Raw genomic sequence first — 18,430 nt, 5'->3', positions numbered from 1 at the left:
TATCTCTACCTGAATATTCAGTAGGCATCCCAAATTAAATTCATTATGTCTTATCATTATCCCTGAATCAATACAGTATACATATAGACAGGCACAGATGCCTACTTGATATTTTGTCTGTGTTCCCCATCGTAGTTAATGGTCTCTGCATGTATTTAGTCAATAAGCAGCAATTGTATAAGGAGATGACTATGCTATTAAGGATTGTAAGCTTTAAAATCAACAAATTGTAGTCCAGACCCGTTCCCTGGGCATCATCCGAAAACAGATGCAATCCCTTTGGATATCATCTCAAAATAGGTGTAACAATCTATGTTAATTGTTAATATGATTAAATGAGATAATGTACCACCAAAGGTAATTCTTCCTTATACATAAGCACTCAGTGTTGGTTCCCTCCTCTTTTCTTGAGTTGTGCCTTCTTTAGTGGAATAAACACCCTTCCTCTGTCTCTTAGATGGTAGCACTTGAATGCTCTCTTGCTGTTCTATTGCCTGTAGTCTGTATTTTAATTTTTTTAAATAAATTATGATTTAAGTATAAACTGTGGAACGTTTCATCAGAAGATACCACTGGTCTGTCTTCTGTGCTCAGTTGTCTGTTTTGTTTTGTTTTAATATGGGGAGTTCCCTACTGCGGAAATAATCAAGAAGTGCTATTTGGGACATTAAATGAATATTAGCTCTGGCTTAGGCTTCATTGAAATATGAGTCTCTTAAGCTTTTAATGGCCAGAGAAGTAGTTCTCACTGTTGCTTATTCTTTTTTTTTTTTTTTTTTTTTTTTGTGGCTGTGTTGGGTATTTGTTGCTGCGCGTGGGCTTTTTCTAGTTGCGGCGAGCGGGGGCTACTCTTCGTTGTGGTGCTCGGGCTTCTCACTGCGGTGGTTTCTCTTGTTGTGGAGCACGGGCTCTAGGCCCGTGGGCTTCAGTAGTTGTGGCACGTGGGCTCAGTAGTTGTGGCTCGCAGGCTCAGTAGTTGTGGTGCATGGGCTTATTAGCTGCTCTGCGGCATGTGGGATCTTCCCAGACCAGGGATTGAACCCATGTCTCCTGCACTGGCAGGCGGATTCTTAACCACTGTGCCACCAGGGAAGTCCCACTGTTGCTTATTCTTAAGATCCATGTGTAAACTTTTTTGTCTCCCCTTTCTCTGCTTTAAGGTCCAGAGAAGGAAATAGAACTACGGTAATAAACAACTGTCTTAATAACTTTTATAACTTAGAAATGGGCAGAACATGCCCTTTTATAAAATGTGTGCTGTATATTTCATGCAGTGTTGATATTTTTCAGTTTGTGTTGAAGTTGAAATATTTTAAATCATTTCGTATTTTCTCATTAGTTTTTATAGTTTCAAAGATTACTGTCTCCTTTCTAATTGTTTTCAATTAGTGAGCTTTTATTCTCAAGGAGAATTTTAATTATGTTGGTAAATAAAATGATAAAGAATGACCTTATTTACTTAATCTCTTTTTAAAAAATGAATTTCTGTGTTAATATCTTTGTGTTTTTCCCATTTTCTGTATCTTAGTATTATTTATGGAAAAATTCTACTTTTCTCTGCTTAGGCAGGGTATGTATCTGGTTCTTATATTGAGTATATCTTTCATTGCGTACTTTTTCTAAAAATTACTGTTACCGTTGTCTGTAGTCCATTGTGTCTGTAGTTTTGAAAAGCTGTGAAAATTCTGTTGCCAGGGAATTTAAGGTATGTTGCTAGGTAGGGCTATTTATTCTGGGAAAGGAGACTTTTGTTCTTTAGGGTAGCCTCTTAGTAGTGGTCTAGTAAAGATGGTCTATGTCTTAGGGGTTCCATATTTGAAATACCAACATTAATTAGAAAGAAATGGAAACATGGTTCATATAAGGTTGATAATGCTCAGGAAGCCCTGAAACTTATTTCAAGATGTATTTTTAGAAGAGTATGTGTGTGTCTATGATTAAAACAAAACAAAAACAAGAATTTAAGAAACTAGATATAAGCTTAATGTCTTTTATCTTTGTAACCCTCTATGGGCTATCATTATATCTTGGTTGGATTTAAACTTCAGGGGGAAGGAGTATGCATGTGTGGTTAAGTCTCCTGTGAGCACCTGATTGCTGGATTTACTGTAGTGAGATTTGTTAAATATGGTGTCATTTTTATTCCTGACTAAATCAAGAAATTGTGAATTCAGGCTTTATAATGGCATGTTAAATTTCTTGCCTGATGTAATACATGTATTTCTCCAAATGAACGTTAGAATTATTTGAAGTTCTCCAAAATCTCAATGAGGTTTGGAATGAAATATTAAATATTGAGTCACAGTATTGCCATTTTCAGTACAGGAACATGGTGTGTTTGTTTCCATTCAAATCATTTTTGAGTTCTCCAGCAAAGTTTTGTAATTTTTTCTGTTACAGATTTTGTAAATATTTTACCTTTTTCCCCCTCTTTTGCTACTTTTAATATGATTTTTTCCCATTGTATTTTCCAAGTGGTGATGCCAGTATGTAGGAAAGCTCTTGTTTTTCTTTACTAAACGAATTATTAAACTTAGTTCCAAAAATTTATTAGTCTTTTTTTTTTTTTTTTTTTTTTTTTTTGCGGTACACGGGCCTCTCACTGTTGTGGCCTCTCCCGTTGCGGAGCACAGGCTCCGGATGCGCAGGCTCAGCGGCCATGGCTCAGGGGCCCAGCCGCTCCGTGGCATGTGGGATCTTCCCGGACCGGGGCACGAACCCGTGTCCCCTGCATCGGCAGGTGGACTCTCAACCACTGCACCACCAGGGAAGCCCCCAAAATTTATTATTCTTTTAGTTAATATATTACAAATATATTTGTAGAACTGAAGGATTAACCTCTAATTTTACTTGTAATTAAAACATTTTTTTCCTCTTTTTCTGTTTTTTAAGCTCTTTTCACTTATGGATATGAAGCCTCCCATCTCTCGAGCCAAGATGATTCTCATCACGAAAGCTGCTATTAAAGCTATTAAGGTAAGCGTAAAAGAAATGTATTTAATTTGGAAAATGTTTTTGAAATTTTGAAAATGTTATTGTTAAATGTGAGAATTCATCTTGTGAATTAGTTCAGGCCTGAATCGAAGAACACTCACCAGGTTTTGCTGAAAGTACATAATAATACAGTATGGTGCATCTACGTTGTAACATATTATTTCAAAACCTGTTTTGTTGTTAATATTTTCCCTTTATATTTTTTAGCTTTACTGAGGTATAATTGACAAATTCAGTAATATAATGTAATAGAACACGATTTGATACACATCTACATTGTGAAATGATTACCTCAGTTAAGCCAATTGACACGTCCATCACCTCACATAATTGCCTTTTTGTGTGTGGTGCTAAAAAAAGTTGAACTCATTGAAGTAGAGAGTAGAATGGCAGAGGGTTTTTTGTTTGTTTTGTTTTGTTTTGTTTTCATTTAATTCTTATCATAAACCAGTGGAGTATTAGCTTCATTTTTATTTAAAAACCTTGGACTTCATGAAATTAAATGTCTTACCCAGTCACACCTTGAATAAGTGAGTCTCTTTAAAAACTGCATTATTTAGTTCCAGTTCCATTGTTCTTAGCCCTCTCATAAAGTTCCTTAATAAACTACTTTATGAAGATTCACTGATTAAAAATCTAAGAAAAGGACCTTGTGTTTGGGGGAATTTTTGTAGTTTTCTGTTTTAGTTTGTAGTTTCATTATGATGTGTTAAGATTTTTTCAGTTGTTGACTATGGGTTGACTATGGATTATTTCCCATGTTTTTTCAGTATCATCTTGGGAATTAATTCAAATTGTGCAAATTTCAAGATTTTTAAGTATTTTCTAATTACAAGGAATGTAGAAGTATGTAAACTGGATAATGATTTTCTTTTCATTCTTTTCAGCTTTATAAGCATGTAGTTCAAATAGTGGAAAAGTTCATCAAAAAGGTAACTATCCATTTATTTATTACCTCATTTTAGTTGTGATCAGTATTTGTAATTTACTTTGTAAATAGTAATTTGGATAATTGCTTCTAAAGCCACTCTACAGAAAAGTTGTCACTAGAAGTTCTTTTTAATCACTAGAGTTTTTTTTTTTTTTCCTAACAAAACAAAAATTTATAGCAGTACTGTTTGAGCACTTACTATGAGGTAGGATTCAACAACAGTTTCTTCTCTACTGAACAGGACTCTTCCTTGAGCCTGATGTGCTTTCTCTCCCCTTTGCCCTGTCTGCTCTGTTGACATTTAACTCATCTTGGAGTACTTCAAATGAAATCACTTCTTAAAGTTTTTCCAACTTTCCCCTGCTCCCGTCATAATTAAACAGTTTTTCACTTCTACGATTATATGGTGTGATTAGCACACGTCTTTCTCAGTAAAGGACTGAGAACGGAGGCTTACTTAGATATCCTTGTCTTCTCCCCCAACCTGGAGCTATGCCATGTAGTACACTCTAATAAATGTGTGTGGGAGTGTCTCTGGTCCATGGCCATTTAATACTGGCTGTGAGATAGGAGTTAGAGCTCCAACAGACTAAAAAGTATAGTCAGTAGAGGTTTTTATAGTAGCAAATCAAAGTACCAGTAAATAAAACGGAAAAACAATTAAAATTACCTATATGCCACCACCCCAGTTATGATGAATATTTACTCATGTTTTAGTATGTACATTTATAAAAGGAAAATGAAGACATAGGCTGATGGATAACCTGCTTTTCCCACGGAATTTATTATAAACATCTGCAAAGTATTCTAACATATGATTGTTTTTCACGATTTACTAAGCCAGTTCCCTATTACTGGCCATTTCACTTCAGTGGCTAGCCTTGTGGAAAAAATTCAGAGGCATCTTAATTGTTTTCCTTAGGATAAATTTCTAGAAATAGACTTGATGGATCAAATAAGGCTTTACTTTTATTGCTAAATCTTTTGTAAAGGTTGTACCACCAGAAATGTGTGCAGGTGTCTGTCTATTCATTTTACCTTGTCAATTTGAAAGGCCAAAAATGACCTCTCCTTTCAGTTTTTGTTTCTCTGGTACTGTACTTTAATAGAATTGAAATTGATATGTTGTTAAAATGATCTCCTTGATAATTTTAAAAGGTAAAAATTATTTTTTTGAGCAGGATGAATTACAGCAGAGATTTATCCATAATAAGTGGATTTGTATGGAGGTGGCTTAGGGATTGGTAAAGTCATGTTGATTCTGGGAAGTTGTGTGTGGGGAGACAGAGGGATCAGAGAAAAGTGAAATATTGGGGGTCTGAAGTATCAAGAGAATGGCAATTCTGTACAGACCTGTGGGAAATTTGACAAGCTAGCCAGTGAGAACTAAACATTCAAGTAGTTTCTAAATAGAAGTAATTCTTGGATATATAGTTTCATGAAAGTGAGATTAATGGGTGTCAAATTGTGATTTGCTTTTCCTGTATTGAATTTACATCTTTAATCTTTGTAGTGTAAACCAGAATACAAGGTTCCGGGATTATATGTAATCGACTCAATTGTGAGACAGTCTCGTCATCAGTTTGGAACTGATAAAGATGTTTTTGGGCCAAGATTCTCTAAAAACATAACTGCCACATTCCAATATTTGTATCTTTGTCCATCTGAAGATAAGGTAGAGTTTATAATTTTTAAATTAAGCTTGTATTCTTGTTTTGGTTTTGTTTTTGTATCTACTTAAATCTATTTAAATGTATATTAGATATTTAAAGCCTACTGTATTACTAGAAAGATAATCATGAACTTGAAACAAAACCCAGTTTTTTCTATAGTAGTCATATCTGTTTTCTTGGGAAGTCCTTCAGGAATGTTGTACTGTTGAAATATAAAAGGAGCACAGTCTTGCTTTAAGAAGACATTGTTGGAAAGATTTCTTGTGGTTGAATGGTAAAGAAATTCTGCAAGTAGAGGAGAGCAGTGCTTATCTCAGATTGTTGCTTATTCCAAAAGGAAGGGACCAATAATTGATGGCTTTCCCCAGCATATGGAGCTGCTAGAATGTAAATGGTATTCATTAGCAATCAGACTACAGTATTTAATTCCTCACATTTATAGCTGGTTTTACTATGTACTATAAAAAGATAGAAAAACATTATAGACAGAAAACTAGACTCCAGTAGGTGGGAGAAATGCACTGGTAGACTCAGAAAAATGAAGACTGGAGACTACAATAAACGGCATATAAATTTGAGTGTTATGGATTCTGTATATTCTTGAAGGAATGCTCTTGTGGGGAAAATATACAAGAGAAAAGAAGATCATTCCATGAGTAGGAAATAAGAGTTACAACCATGAATAACACGTTTTCTCTGGATCTCCTTCATATTTACTAGTCCACAAAACAATTTACCTAACAATTACAGGCCAATAATTGTCTTAAATATTTTAACTGTTATAGTCATCCCGGGAAATTCTTCACTTCTGTAAGATAAATGGTTGTTTCTTTGTACTCATAAGTAAAATATAATGGAAACTTCAGATACATTTTTAAGTATTATAATGCATTTCTTTTGATCCTCTAGGTTATATTTCTTTTCTCTTTCTTTCTGCCCTTCTGTTTCTTACTCTAGATTGCACTACTGAAGAAAGGTCAGTTAGTGTAGTTTAACCAGGTTGTAATTCTGATGATAGATTTTTTTCTGTTTATGAAAACAGATATAGCATGGAAATATTAGCCTGGGGTGGTTTTTTTTTCCTCCTCTTTTTGTAAGAGGTATAATAAATTATTTATGCAAATATTTATTGTATATTTATGTTTTCTCACACATAACAGAGTAAAATAGTTCGTGTGCTGAACCTTTGGCAAAAAAATGGAGTATTCAAAATTGAAATCATTCAACCGCTTTTGGACATGGCAGCAGGAACCAGTAATGCCGCCCCAGTAACAGAAAATGTTACTAATAATGAAGGTATGGCAGATGTATCTGTGAGCTTAGAAGATGGTATAATTTTTTGTGCATGAAGTGTTTGGAGTCTGTTTATAGTGATGGAAGTTTTCTATAAGAAGGAAACTTGAGTTTACATCTTAGAAGGTATAGTTTTCTTCCCATAATTCTTATTTCTAATAAAAGTATTCAGTGCTTGTTACCGTATAGGCTGTATTACCATAATCTGTATTTTTTACTCTATGTTAAACTGAATGCAGTATTATTTTAGTAAAGAAGCTTAATGGAGATTAAAAGGAATATTTATGAGTTAAAGTTTACCGAGTGCTTAATCTTTTCTTTTTTAGGTTCACCTCCACCTCCAGTTAAAGTTTCTTCTGAACCCTCACAAGCCACTACAAACTCCATACCAACTGTACCACAGTTGCCCAGCTCTGATGCTTTTGCTGCTGTGGCCCAACTGTTTCAGACAACTCAAGGTCAACAGGTAAACTGCCTATCCAAAGATTAAATTGTTTGCAGTTAGGTACTGTTGTCAGTTCTTATTTTTCATTCCTAGTTAATGAGCACATTGTGGGGAGGAAATATTTCTACTTTTCAAATAGAAAGGCCTTTACTAGGAAGGGAAGGGATACTACATAGGGATAATAGGGGAAATGTGGGAAACAAGGGAACAGCACACTGAGAAATAGCAGTATCCCTTTGGAGAGAACTGCAGAACCGCTGAGTGGTGGTATTGTTGCTCACAATTCTAGCATTTCCAGATTTCAAAATTATTTGGATTGGTGGAGATGATTTTTTTTACACTTTTTTAGAAAACATATTTACCTTGTTCACAATTCAGTGTATTTTCTCTTTTCTCTGACCATCATTTTCTACTGTTGGGGTATCAGCATACATTTTTAACCTTAAGTGACACATCTTATATCCCTGATACATTCATTCACAATAAACGTAACCATTATTAAAAGGTTGGTTCCTTTTTCCAGTTTACTCTGTGCCTATGCTATTTTGAGTCACCATTAAGGTTTTTTTTTAGTAAATTAACTTTTGATACTGTGATTATACTTTATTATGTGGTTTATCAGTCTTCCCATTCTTTAAGCTTCAGCAGATCCTTCAGACTTTTCAACAGCCTCCAAAACCACAGTCTCCCGCCATTGACAATGCTGTGATGGCTCAGGTTCAGGCTATCACAGCTCAGTTAAAGACAGCTCCTACACAACCACCTGAACAAAAAGCTGCTTTCCCCCAACCTGAACAAAAAACTGCATTTGACAAGGTATGCTTCTCTCACATAACCCACCCCATTGTTTACATCACTCAACTTGGAATGTGGAAGTTACCCCTTCTCTAGCTTCTCTGGCTTGTTCATTTTGTTGTTTTGTAATTTGAGGGATTTTCCCCCTCGACATCAAAACATTGATTATTATTCCTGGTTAAAAATCTAATATATACTCATTGCACAATTTTCAATATAAAGGAAAAGTAAACAGTGTAAAGGAAAGTAAACAGGGGAACATTCACCATTAACCCCCATACGTGAAGGTAACTACTGTAACATTTTGCTGTGTATCTTTTCAGAATTAATTTCCTGGATATATGCTTTTCTTTTGTGGTCATTATATATGTGTGTGCATATATAAAAATGTGTGTTTTTAGTATATATATACACATATATATACATACACACTGTTTTTAACTTGCTTGTTTTGATATTAATCCTCTTGTCTCTTTGTTGTTGTTAAGGTTAATAGATGTAAATCTACACATTTACTGAGTGCTTATTAGGAGTATTCCATTACATAGAGACATCACAATTTAGCCATTCCCCTATTGATAGACATTTAAGTTGCTTTCTGTTTTCTGCTGTTAAAAACATTAGTTACCATATCTATAATATGAGGGTTTGGGTTGGTTGAGTGTCTTCCAACTTCTCTGTTGGGCCTTCATTATGTTTAAGGAGCTGCCACTAAGGATATAGATGTGCTGGATATGCCTAGCTTAGAGCTTCCTGTTGAAATGTTAGCCCAGACAACTCCACTCTTGTCTGTTTATGTCATGTCTATTTACTGGATTTATGACTATATACAGTTTCATCTCATTTTACAAGTTGCAGTGCAAAAACCACAAAAGTTTGAAAATCCTAGAACGAAGTATCTTTCAATCATCTCTAAAATTTTTGATTCTTTCTAACATTCTAAGATACAAAACTTTATTGCTGGTAGTCCAAATTAAGAATCCATATGATAATTACTGCTTGTTATTCTAGTATAAAAGAAGTACATGCTTTTAGGGAAAAAATTGCAAATAATACAGAAAGTTCTAAAGTAGAAAGGGAAATCAGTTCCACTCTGCTTTGAACAGAGTTGTGTATGTTCCCATCCATATGTGAACATAAATTGTTATGTATTGTGGTTTTGTTTTTTAGTCTTCTGTGTTGTGTTGTGATTAGGAAAACTCTCTGAACTTGTATTAAAAATTCTCTTTCTTCTAGTAGTTTTATATTTTTGTTTTTCATGTTTGTCTCAATCTATCGAGAACCTATTTTAGAATATGGTTCAAGATAGTTAAATCTTTGTTTTGGAAATAGCCAATTCTCACAATTTTTGTCATACATTTAATTCCCATTTGTTTCTGTGTCTGTCTTTGGACACTGTTCTGTCCCACTAATATCTTTGTTTATTTCTGCAACATAACAGTTTAAACACTTGCAACTTGTATTTCATTTCTAGATGTGTTCTCTGCCCTTACTCTTTTTCAGGCATTCTTTGGCTATTCTTGGGCATATGTGTTAGGGTTCTCCAGAGAAGCAGAACCAGTTATACACAGAGACACACAAAGGGGAGAAAGGGAGGGATTTTCTTTAAGGAATTGGCCCACACAGTTGTTGAGGCTGGCAAATTTGAAATTTGTAGGTCAGAGTGGCAGGCTGGAAATTCAGGTAAGAGTTAATGCTGCAGTCTTGAGTCTGAATTCTGCAAGGCAAGGTTTTCATGTTGCTGTCTTGAGAATGCCTTTTTTGGGAAACCTAAACCTAAGTCCTTGCTCTTAAGGCCTTTGATTGGTTGAGGCACAGCCACATTATAGAGTGTATTTCTTTATTCATAATCTACTAATTTAAATGTTAATCACTTTTTTTTCCCTTGCTGCACCATGCAGCTTATGGGACCTTAGTACCCAACTAGGGATTGAACCCAGGCCCTGAGAACACAGAGTCCTAACCACTGGACCGCCAGGGAATTCCCAATGTTTTCTTTGTTTTGTTTTGTTTTGTTTGTTTGTTTTTGGCCATGCACATGTGGTTTGTGGGGATCCCCGACCACGGATTGAACCTGGGCCCATGGCAGTGAAAGGGCAGGTCCCAACCATTGGACCACCAGGGAATAATTCCCTGTTAATCACATTTTTAAAATACCTTCACAGCAACATCTATATTAATTCTCCCGTTGCAGAGCACAGGCTCCGGACACGCAGGCTCAGTGGCCATGGCTCACAGGCCCAGCCGCTCCGCGGCACGTGGGATCTTCCCGGTCCGGGGCACCAGCAGGCGGACTCTCAACCACTGCGCCACCAGGGAAGCCCTATATTAATCTTTGACCAAACAACTGGGCACCATAACCTGGCCAAGTTAACACATATAATTGATCATCACAGCATACTTTACCAGATGAACTTTAGCATAAATTTTTATGAATTTATAGGTTAATTTAACAAGTACTGATAATTTCTTACACAGAATCTCAATTTATTAGATTTTTAATATGTCATACATTTCTTGTGTCATTTATTCTTAGATGTTTACTCATTTTTCATGTTTAGTGTTTCGTAACACTTTCGTTTAGTTAATAATGCCATACAGGAAAACTACTGATTTTTATTTTATGTTGTAAATTATCATGGTATTAGAAGCTTAGTTTTCTAGTTGTTCTCTTAGATTTTCTAGGCTACTAAATTTGACTTTTCCCATTCAACATCTAGGCCTGTTTCTTTTTCTTTTCTTACTGTTCTGGTGGCTAGGACTTCCAAAAAAGAAATGTTGAGTAATAGCAGTGCTACTGACATGCTTGTTTTGTTGTTAATTTGAATTACAACTAATTCCTCTAGTGTTTTATCTTAAGTGGGTTGGCCAATGTTTGTTAGTTATATTAAGTTTAGAAAAAGGAATTCTGTGCTTTTCCTTTGACTGTAAAGGTCTATTTTAAGCTAGTCAGACAGCTGACTGGGAACAGTTTTTCTATTTTGGCTGCTTCATAGATCTTCAGTTTCCTAAAAAGCAACAGAAATGTCTTTAGATAGTAGAGATCTCAGTTTAATTTTTTAATTGCTTCAAATCTTCTCCCAAGCAATAGGTATAAATCGTAAAACTTTAAGGAACATGTGTATATGCGATAAACTGCAAAGATCATAGGCTTTGTGGTTTTTTTGTAGACAGTTTAGACCCAGGTTTTAATTTTGGCTCCTGTCATTGACTCCATCTTGATGTTGAGTTAGTATTCACTGTGTACCACTGTAAAAGAGCTATGGTAGTACCTATATTTTTTTATTGCCATGAGGGTTAAGTAAGCTAACGTGCGTAAAGCAGCAAGGTGCCTGGGCCATGTTAGATCGCTCTGTTATAAGAACTTTTAGTCACCTGGCCTAGAATTATGAAGAAAGAAACAGAAGTGTTGTCCAAGAAGGGGACTTCCTTTCCTAATTTAAAAATCTGTTGTCCAATAAAGTAGAACCAGAATTTCCAGGCAGAACTATCACAGAACAATACAAATTTAGGAATTTGAGGTTGGAAATCCATGAGCAGGAAGGGCACAGCCTGAGAGAAATGACAGCCTTGTTGGATGCCAGAGACTGAGGGCTTTGAGGTAGAAAAGACCATTGTCCACATCCTAATTGTACATGTATTAACTGTACAGTCTTGGTCATGTTTCTTAATTACCCGAGCCTTAGTCTCCTTGTCTGTAAGAAGAAGAAGCTATATGTACGTTGCATGTTTCTTTTGATGATGAAATATTGTGTATAATCTATCCAAAACACAGTAGTGGTTGCATTACTTTCATTCCTTCTTTTCTGAGTAAATGTAACCATATTTTTAAACGGCTCTTCTTCTAGACACGTGATCCTGTGAAGTGCACTGATTGGTTTTTTTGATTTTTTGTTTTTTTTTTAATGAAAGTTTCTGGTAATCTAAGGTGGGTTGTGAAGTTTTAAGAAAGAAGCAAGTGCACAGGTAGACTTTGCAGCCCTGTCTGTGCCATTCTCTTTTTTATTTTTCATATTCTCGATCAAGTGGCAAATGGACATTTTTCTGTAGGCATTTGTAATGATTGGATAAGATGGTCTTTCTTTCTGTACATTTTACAAAGCCGACTGAAAATGTGTACCCATTTTCATATGTGCAAAGTTCCAAAAGTTTTTAGTCTAGGAAAATGAATGGGTAAAATCTTTCTATCACTAAATTAGTTATAAAATCATATAGAAAATAGTCAAAAAGAAAACACTGTACTTAGAATTGGGGAAGAAAAACAGAATTTTTTGAAGTGTCTTTTCAAAATGGCATTTGTGTAAAAATTGTCTGTGAACTAGGGTCCTAAGAGGCATGTGGGAAGGTGAAATTGTACATGACAGCATTGCGGGATTATAGATGGTGGTAAATATCTGTTTTTATAAAGTTTTTTGTTCAGTGAATCACAGTCTGAATTTTAAAATGGAAAATTGACATACACACCTATTCCAGAAGCTACTTGATAGATTTGATTACGATGATGAGCCGGAAGCTGTGGAAGAATCGAAGAAGGAAGATGCTGCGGCCGCTGCTGCCGCCGCCGCCGCCGCTGCTGCGACCGCCGCTGCCGCCGCTGCCACCACAGCACCTGCTGCTGCTGTTGCGCCCCCTGCATCTGCTGCTGCTGTACCTTCTGTTGCTGCGACTGCTGCTTCTCCTCCACAGGCACCCTTGTGAGTTGCTTTCTTTTGATTCCTCAGCAGATAGAGATTTGGTAGTCATAATAAGGCATAATGCAAGTAACAGTTAATAACGAAATCATTTTTCATATAGTCTTATAAAATTCTTTTTTTAAATTGTGGTATTTGGAGTTTTCTTCTGAATGGAGAGGAGATCCTGTCAGATTTACAATTAAAAATGACTTTTGGGGAAAATGCTGTGTTTAAGTTAATACAGGCAAATATATGATTCAGTAAAGTGTTGATTATTAATAACTCCTGAACAGCATTCTTTAAGTTTCTGTAGTATAAATGTGGCTAAGATTCATGTGTTTTCGAATGGGTGAAAAGACTACTCATCTTTTTTAGTGGATTTCCTGGAGATGGCATGCAGCAACCAGCATATACCCAGCACCAAAACATGGATCAGTTTCAACCTCGAATGATGGCAATACAGCAGGATCCAGTGCACCATCAGGTAGAGGCATTTTTCTTATAGCTGAGTTTTAATAACTGAAGATCTATTCATTAGAGCATATGGGTTGCACTTCCCAGTACTTAGCTGTGTGCATGGCTAAATACTATAGCTACAGTAAAAGCTGTTGAGTACATAACTGATTTGAGTTGCTTTTGCTTTAATTAAAACAAGGATGCTAAACATTACATGCTGATAATTTAATAGGCATTTTTGTTTAAATAATTTAGAGAGAGATTGTGGTTCTATTTCAGGGAACTGGCCTGTTTAGTTATACAGCTATTTCCCTTGTGAGAAGCCTTTTTTTCTTTTCTTTTTTTTTTTTTTTTTTTTTTGCGGTACGTGGGCCTCTCACCGTTGTGGCCTCTCCCGTTGCGGATCACAGGCTCCGGACATGCAGGCTCAGCGGCCATGGCTCACGGGCCCAGCTGCTCTGCGGCATGTGGGATCCTCCCGCACCGGGGCACGAACCCGTCTCCCCTGCATTGGCAGGCGGACTCTCAACCACTGCGCCACCAGGGAAGCCCAGTAAAGTATTTTTTAATTAAAGTATATATGTTGATTTTTTTAGACATAATGCTATTGCACACTTAATAAACTACAGTATAGTGTAAACATAACTTTTACATGCTCTGGAAAACCAAAAAATTCATGTGACTTGCTTTATTGCGATATTCGCTTTATTACAGTGGCCTGGAATCGAATCTGAGATGTGCCTGTATTTGGTCATATGAAATTGATATTGTGATTTTAATGACTTGCTGAGGAATGAAGTTTGAAAAATATTTTATAAGCCTGTTTAAAATACAAAGAAAGCCTATGAACTTATTTCCAGATGTTTAACAATTGCTGAAAGTTTATTAATAATTTAGAAAGAATATTTTGTGATACTATAATGGCATTACAATTATACTTTTAATTCTATTAGCGTTGGAATGTCACATGTAGAAAATTGTTACATTGTGGCATAATTACTCTCATTATTATGATATTTGAAACCCTAAATATCAAACCCTAAGTATTATGTATTCAACCCTAGGCATGTTGGTTGAAACTCCCCTTGGCGTAAAATGTTTAAAATATACCTAGAAGTCAATTCTTCTAGCCACTTTTCCTCCCCCCAAAGCTTAATTGCCTTTAAAGTTGAAGAGAGACAGTTTGCAATAGAGAGTACCTTTGAGTTTAAGTTCAGTCTGTCACATTGCTTCCTCATATAAATGAAGTTATGTTTTTAAATTATAAAACCAGATCATGTATTCATAATTTTAAAACGAGTTGTAGGATTTTTACCCTGTATTCTTGGATATATATAACAATTCTTTGAATAGAGATTGTACCAATAGGAATTGTCAGTCATGGTTCCGTGATCAAGGTTTTTTTTTTTAATTACTTAAAGTCTGCTTGTACAATTTTTTTAAAAAAACAAAAGGTTCCACTTCCTCCTAATGGACAGATGCCAGGATTTGGCCTTCTTCCTACACCTCCATTTCCTCCCATGGCTCAGTCTGTGATTCCTCCAACTCCACCCGTGCAGCAGCCTTTCCAAACTTCCTTTCAGGCACAAAGTGAACCACTTACACAAAAGGCACATCAGGTAAAACTTCATTCTCAGATTGTTGATTATCTGTATGGTTCCCTTGATTTATAAATAGATTGCTGCCTGTTGGCTTGTTATCTTCCATTTTGAATATGAAGAAAGACTATTACTTCGGGCACAGATTTGCCCTCTCTGTGAGCGAAGTTTTTCATTTGGGAAGTGGACATAATAATACTACAAATTTCCATACGGTTTGTGAGGATTGAGATAGAGTATAGAATGTTTAAACAGTGCCTAATTCACTGCTTTAGGTGATGGTTGGTAAACACAGTATGTAACTTTTACGAAATAATTTCCAGAAGTAGATCAGTATTTCTTCTAATCTTGTAAACCATATAAAAAAAACTTTTCCCACTCATGGCCAGTCATTATTAAACTAGTAATTTGGTCTCAAGTAACCAAAAGAGAACTTTCAGGGCAAGAGATTTGTAATTTAGCATTTTTTAGATTTTTGTCCCGTTTTTTTCTATTTATAATTGCCACTTTCTCTTTTAATGATGGGTTTTGTGTTTTGTTTTTCTTTTTAAAGGAAATGGAAGTAGAACAACCTTGTATTCAAGAGGTTAAGCGGCACATGTCCGATAACAGAAAGTCAAGATCTAGATCAGCATCCAGGTAGTTTATAGAAAATGTTAATCCAAATCTGTATGTTTTAGGAGTGATAGAATTTAAAATCTAGTTGGATTGTTTTCAGATGCCTAGGACTAATAAAATAACACTTGGTATGTTTGTATGCATGTGTGGATTGGGGGTAGGAGAAGTATTAATTTTAAAAAATTAAGTCATCTTAACCCACATATTTTCCCTTTGAGTTGCTTTAATGCCTATTTACAGATATACATAGAATCATAAGATTTATGTATTCAGAGTTCTTTTACCAATTTATCAACCCAAAAAAGTGGAAAGAGAATAAGTAATACTGTAATCGGATTACATGTTTTAATTCCCACAGAAAAGACTTTACTGAGAAGATAGAGAATAGTAGTCAGTATATCTCAATGATGACATTAGCTTCTTCACTATAAAGATGTCATTTAGTATAGTACCAGAGGTATCAAAGATGGGAGGTACTTTTATAAGTTAGCATCTTTATTTATCTCATTTATAATATATTTGTGCTTTCTAACTTTGAGCATATTAAAAATCTTTAAAATGAATTCCCTGCTGTCAAATTCTTACATACCCAAACATTAAATTACCTAGTTGTATTTTTTCTTTTTCAGATTAACACGTGCTTACATTTTCTTTTTTACCTCCATGTGTTAATCCATTCTCCCTCGTTCTGAAAATATTAGGTCACCAAAAAGGAGACGATCTCGATCTGGTTCTAGAACTCGAAGGTCTCGTCATCGACGTTCTCGATCTCGGTCCAGAGATAGACGCCGACATTCTCCTAGATCTCGATCCCAAGAAAGAAGGGATCGGGAAAAAGAAAGAGAGCGCCGACAAAAAGGCCTTCCTCAAATCAAACCAGAAACTGCTAGTGGTACGTGAACGTTTATATTCAAATTTCCTGGATTTTTTTTCATGTCATGAGTTTAAAATGTTTTATAACTGTTAGCAGAATACCACTTTATGAGGTCTTACTCATTTGTGCTTTGGCATATACCCTTGGATTTGCCTTTGTACATTAAGCCAGCTGTAAAGCAGCAATGAGGAGCGAACCAAACTAATGATGAGGAAGTGTGTCTTGAATCGAATGTATGAAATAGAGTCATTAACTAGTTCTCCTACACATGGTGGAAAGGTGGGGTTTTTTCCCCCTAGAATAACTAGTGCCCTCTTTTATAAAGATTTATGATTTACAGAATGTACTAGCTTACATTATCTCCTAAATTTCATGATGTGTTTAGAATATGTTTAATAAGGTGTGCTAGACATATTCTTGATACAACTCTAGCTATTAATGAAATTTTAATTTATAGTATAACTAGGGCATATATAAAACTTCTGACTCTGCAAGGCTTATTACCGAGGACACAACATGAAACAAAACTCATATACTCTCGACAGTTGGAAAGGAACAGCTACATGCAGTGAACAAAAGCACTGAATTGGTTGGTGATCAAGATAGTTGGGATCAAGTCTTAGCTCTTGTGTTCACTTGCCAAGGGCGATCTTGGGCAAAATACTGCTTCTCTGGCCCTAGTTTATGTAGATGAAATCTTCAGATGTGTCTTCAAAAAGACCAATTTTTTTTACCAACTCATAGGTGTACCTTTCACTATCCTGGTTCCATTTCTGGAAGTACTACCACAACTTTCTAGAATTTTTTAAATGTATATGGGGTTTTCTACTTAAACTTGTGGTATCTTAATGTAACTCATGCATATCTTCTTTAATGATTTTTTTCATGTAAAGTACAGTGCTGTTCATTATCGAATGTGTATATTTTTATGATTATAATTTTATTTTAAGTTTGTAGTACTACACTCTGGGTGGGACAGCTGGACAAAAGGACTACTCAGCAGGATGTTGCCAGTCTCTTAGAAGAGTTTGGTCCAATTGAATCAATTAATGTGAGTATTTATTAAATCACTTAATGACAGTAGATAGATGTGACTAATGTTACTCTATGAAATTAAGGACTTGAAACCTAAGGTAAAATTTTCCCATGTTTGTAGAAGATGTGGCTAGCGTTCAGGTGTTCTGAGTTCATGTTTAGCATTTAACTACATTTCTTGGGTCACCAAGTTTAACCTAAAACCTTTTTCTAAAAAGTTTTTCTAAAAAAGTCTTTATATAACAAAGCTTGGGGAACTGTAGATTTGTCGATAATTGGAAGTTGAGACCAAACTGGAACCACCAATTTAACAAATTAATTTAATCTCCAGTTATAGAACTCTGGCTCTGGAGGATGCAGGGGGTTTGAATTGGGCTTGTTGGAACTGATTACGTAGTATTATATCTTGTTGCTTTTTTATTTTTTTGTTACTATATTTTATAATATTAAAATCTTTTGGAGCAGATGATTCCTCCCAGAGGTTGTGCCTATATTGTTATGGTTCATAGGCAAGATGCTAACCGTGCCCTGCAGAAACTGAGCCGAGGAAACTATAAAGTGAACCAGAAATCCATAAAGGTACTGTTTTATAGTTTATAATTCATTTCTTTTAAAACTTAATATATAATATTATGTGACTTTTTTAAAAAAACTGTAATTTTGGACACGGGGCATTATCTGTGCATCTTTTTTTAAAGAGGTTATCTCCTAAGAGTTAAAATAAAATTTTAAATGTTAGGTGCATGGTAGAATTTTGTCTTTTTTTTTAAAGGTAGGTAGGTTCATCAAGGTATTTACTTGGCGCTTTAAATATAATGTCATTTTGTAAAATATTTTGTCATTCAGAAAATTTTGTATTCTTCACATTTTAATTTTAAAGTTTGCCATCTCATCTTAGAACTATGAAAAATACTCACTGAAGATAGAGGAAAAGATATAGGTACATGGGTATTACTCTGAGGGGCCAGAGTCAGTGTTTCCTTAATGTTATAATACCATGTTCTACCCTTGGATCGCACCGCAAAAGGATTTTGTCTGATGTTGA

General features: G+C 35.3%; 1 protein-coding gene across 4 annotated transcripts in view; it reads left to right on the top strand.

Moving 5' to 3' along the window:
• SCAF4 (SR-related CTD associated factor 4) overlaps positions 1 to 18,430 on the top strand; it is a 56,431-nt gene that overhangs the window by 18,218 nt on the left and 19,783 nt on the right. For 3 of the 4 annotated variants that reach the window (XM_033418185.2, XM_012539205.3, XM_033418184.1), the window contains exons 2-14: positions 2,893 to 2,976; positions 3,882 to 3,926; positions 5,439 to 5,600; positions 6,759 to 6,894; positions 7,218 to 7,357; positions 7,976 to 8,152; positions 12,605 to 12,825; positions 13,180 to 13,288; positions 14,715 to 14,879; positions 15,412 to 15,497; positions 16,178 to 16,368; positions 17,301 to 17,401; positions 17,851 to 17,964. In XM_033418185.2, coding sequence (XP_033274076.1) covers positions 2,893 to 2,976; positions 3,882 to 3,926; positions 5,439 to 5,600; positions 6,759 to 6,894; positions 7,218 to 7,357; positions 7,976 to 8,152; positions 12,605 to 12,825; positions 13,180 to 13,288; positions 14,715 to 14,879; positions 15,412 to 15,497; positions 16,178 to 16,368; positions 17,301 to 17,401; positions 17,851 to 17,964 — 1,731 coding nt within the window. The remainder of the gene's footprint in view (positions 1 to 2,892; positions 2,977 to 3,881; positions 3,927 to 5,438; positions 5,601 to 6,758; positions 6,895 to 7,217; positions 7,358 to 7,975; positions 8,153 to 12,604; positions 12,826 to 13,179; positions 13,289 to 14,714; positions 14,880 to 15,411; positions 15,498 to 16,177; positions 16,369 to 17,300; positions 17,402 to 17,850; positions 17,965 to 18,430) is intronic. The other variant, XM_033418183.2, reaches the window with a different exon arrangement.

This window comes from Orcinus orca, chromosome 5, assembly GCF_937001465.1.
Source record: "Orcinus orca chromosome 5, mOrcOrc1.1, whole genome shotgun sequence".
Classification (NCBI taxonomy): Eukaryota; Metazoa; Chordata; class Mammalia; order Artiodactyla; family Delphinidae; genus Orcinus; species Orcinus orca.
Note: the sequence above shows the minus strand (reverse complement) of the source record. Positions and strands in the feature narration are given on the sequence as shown.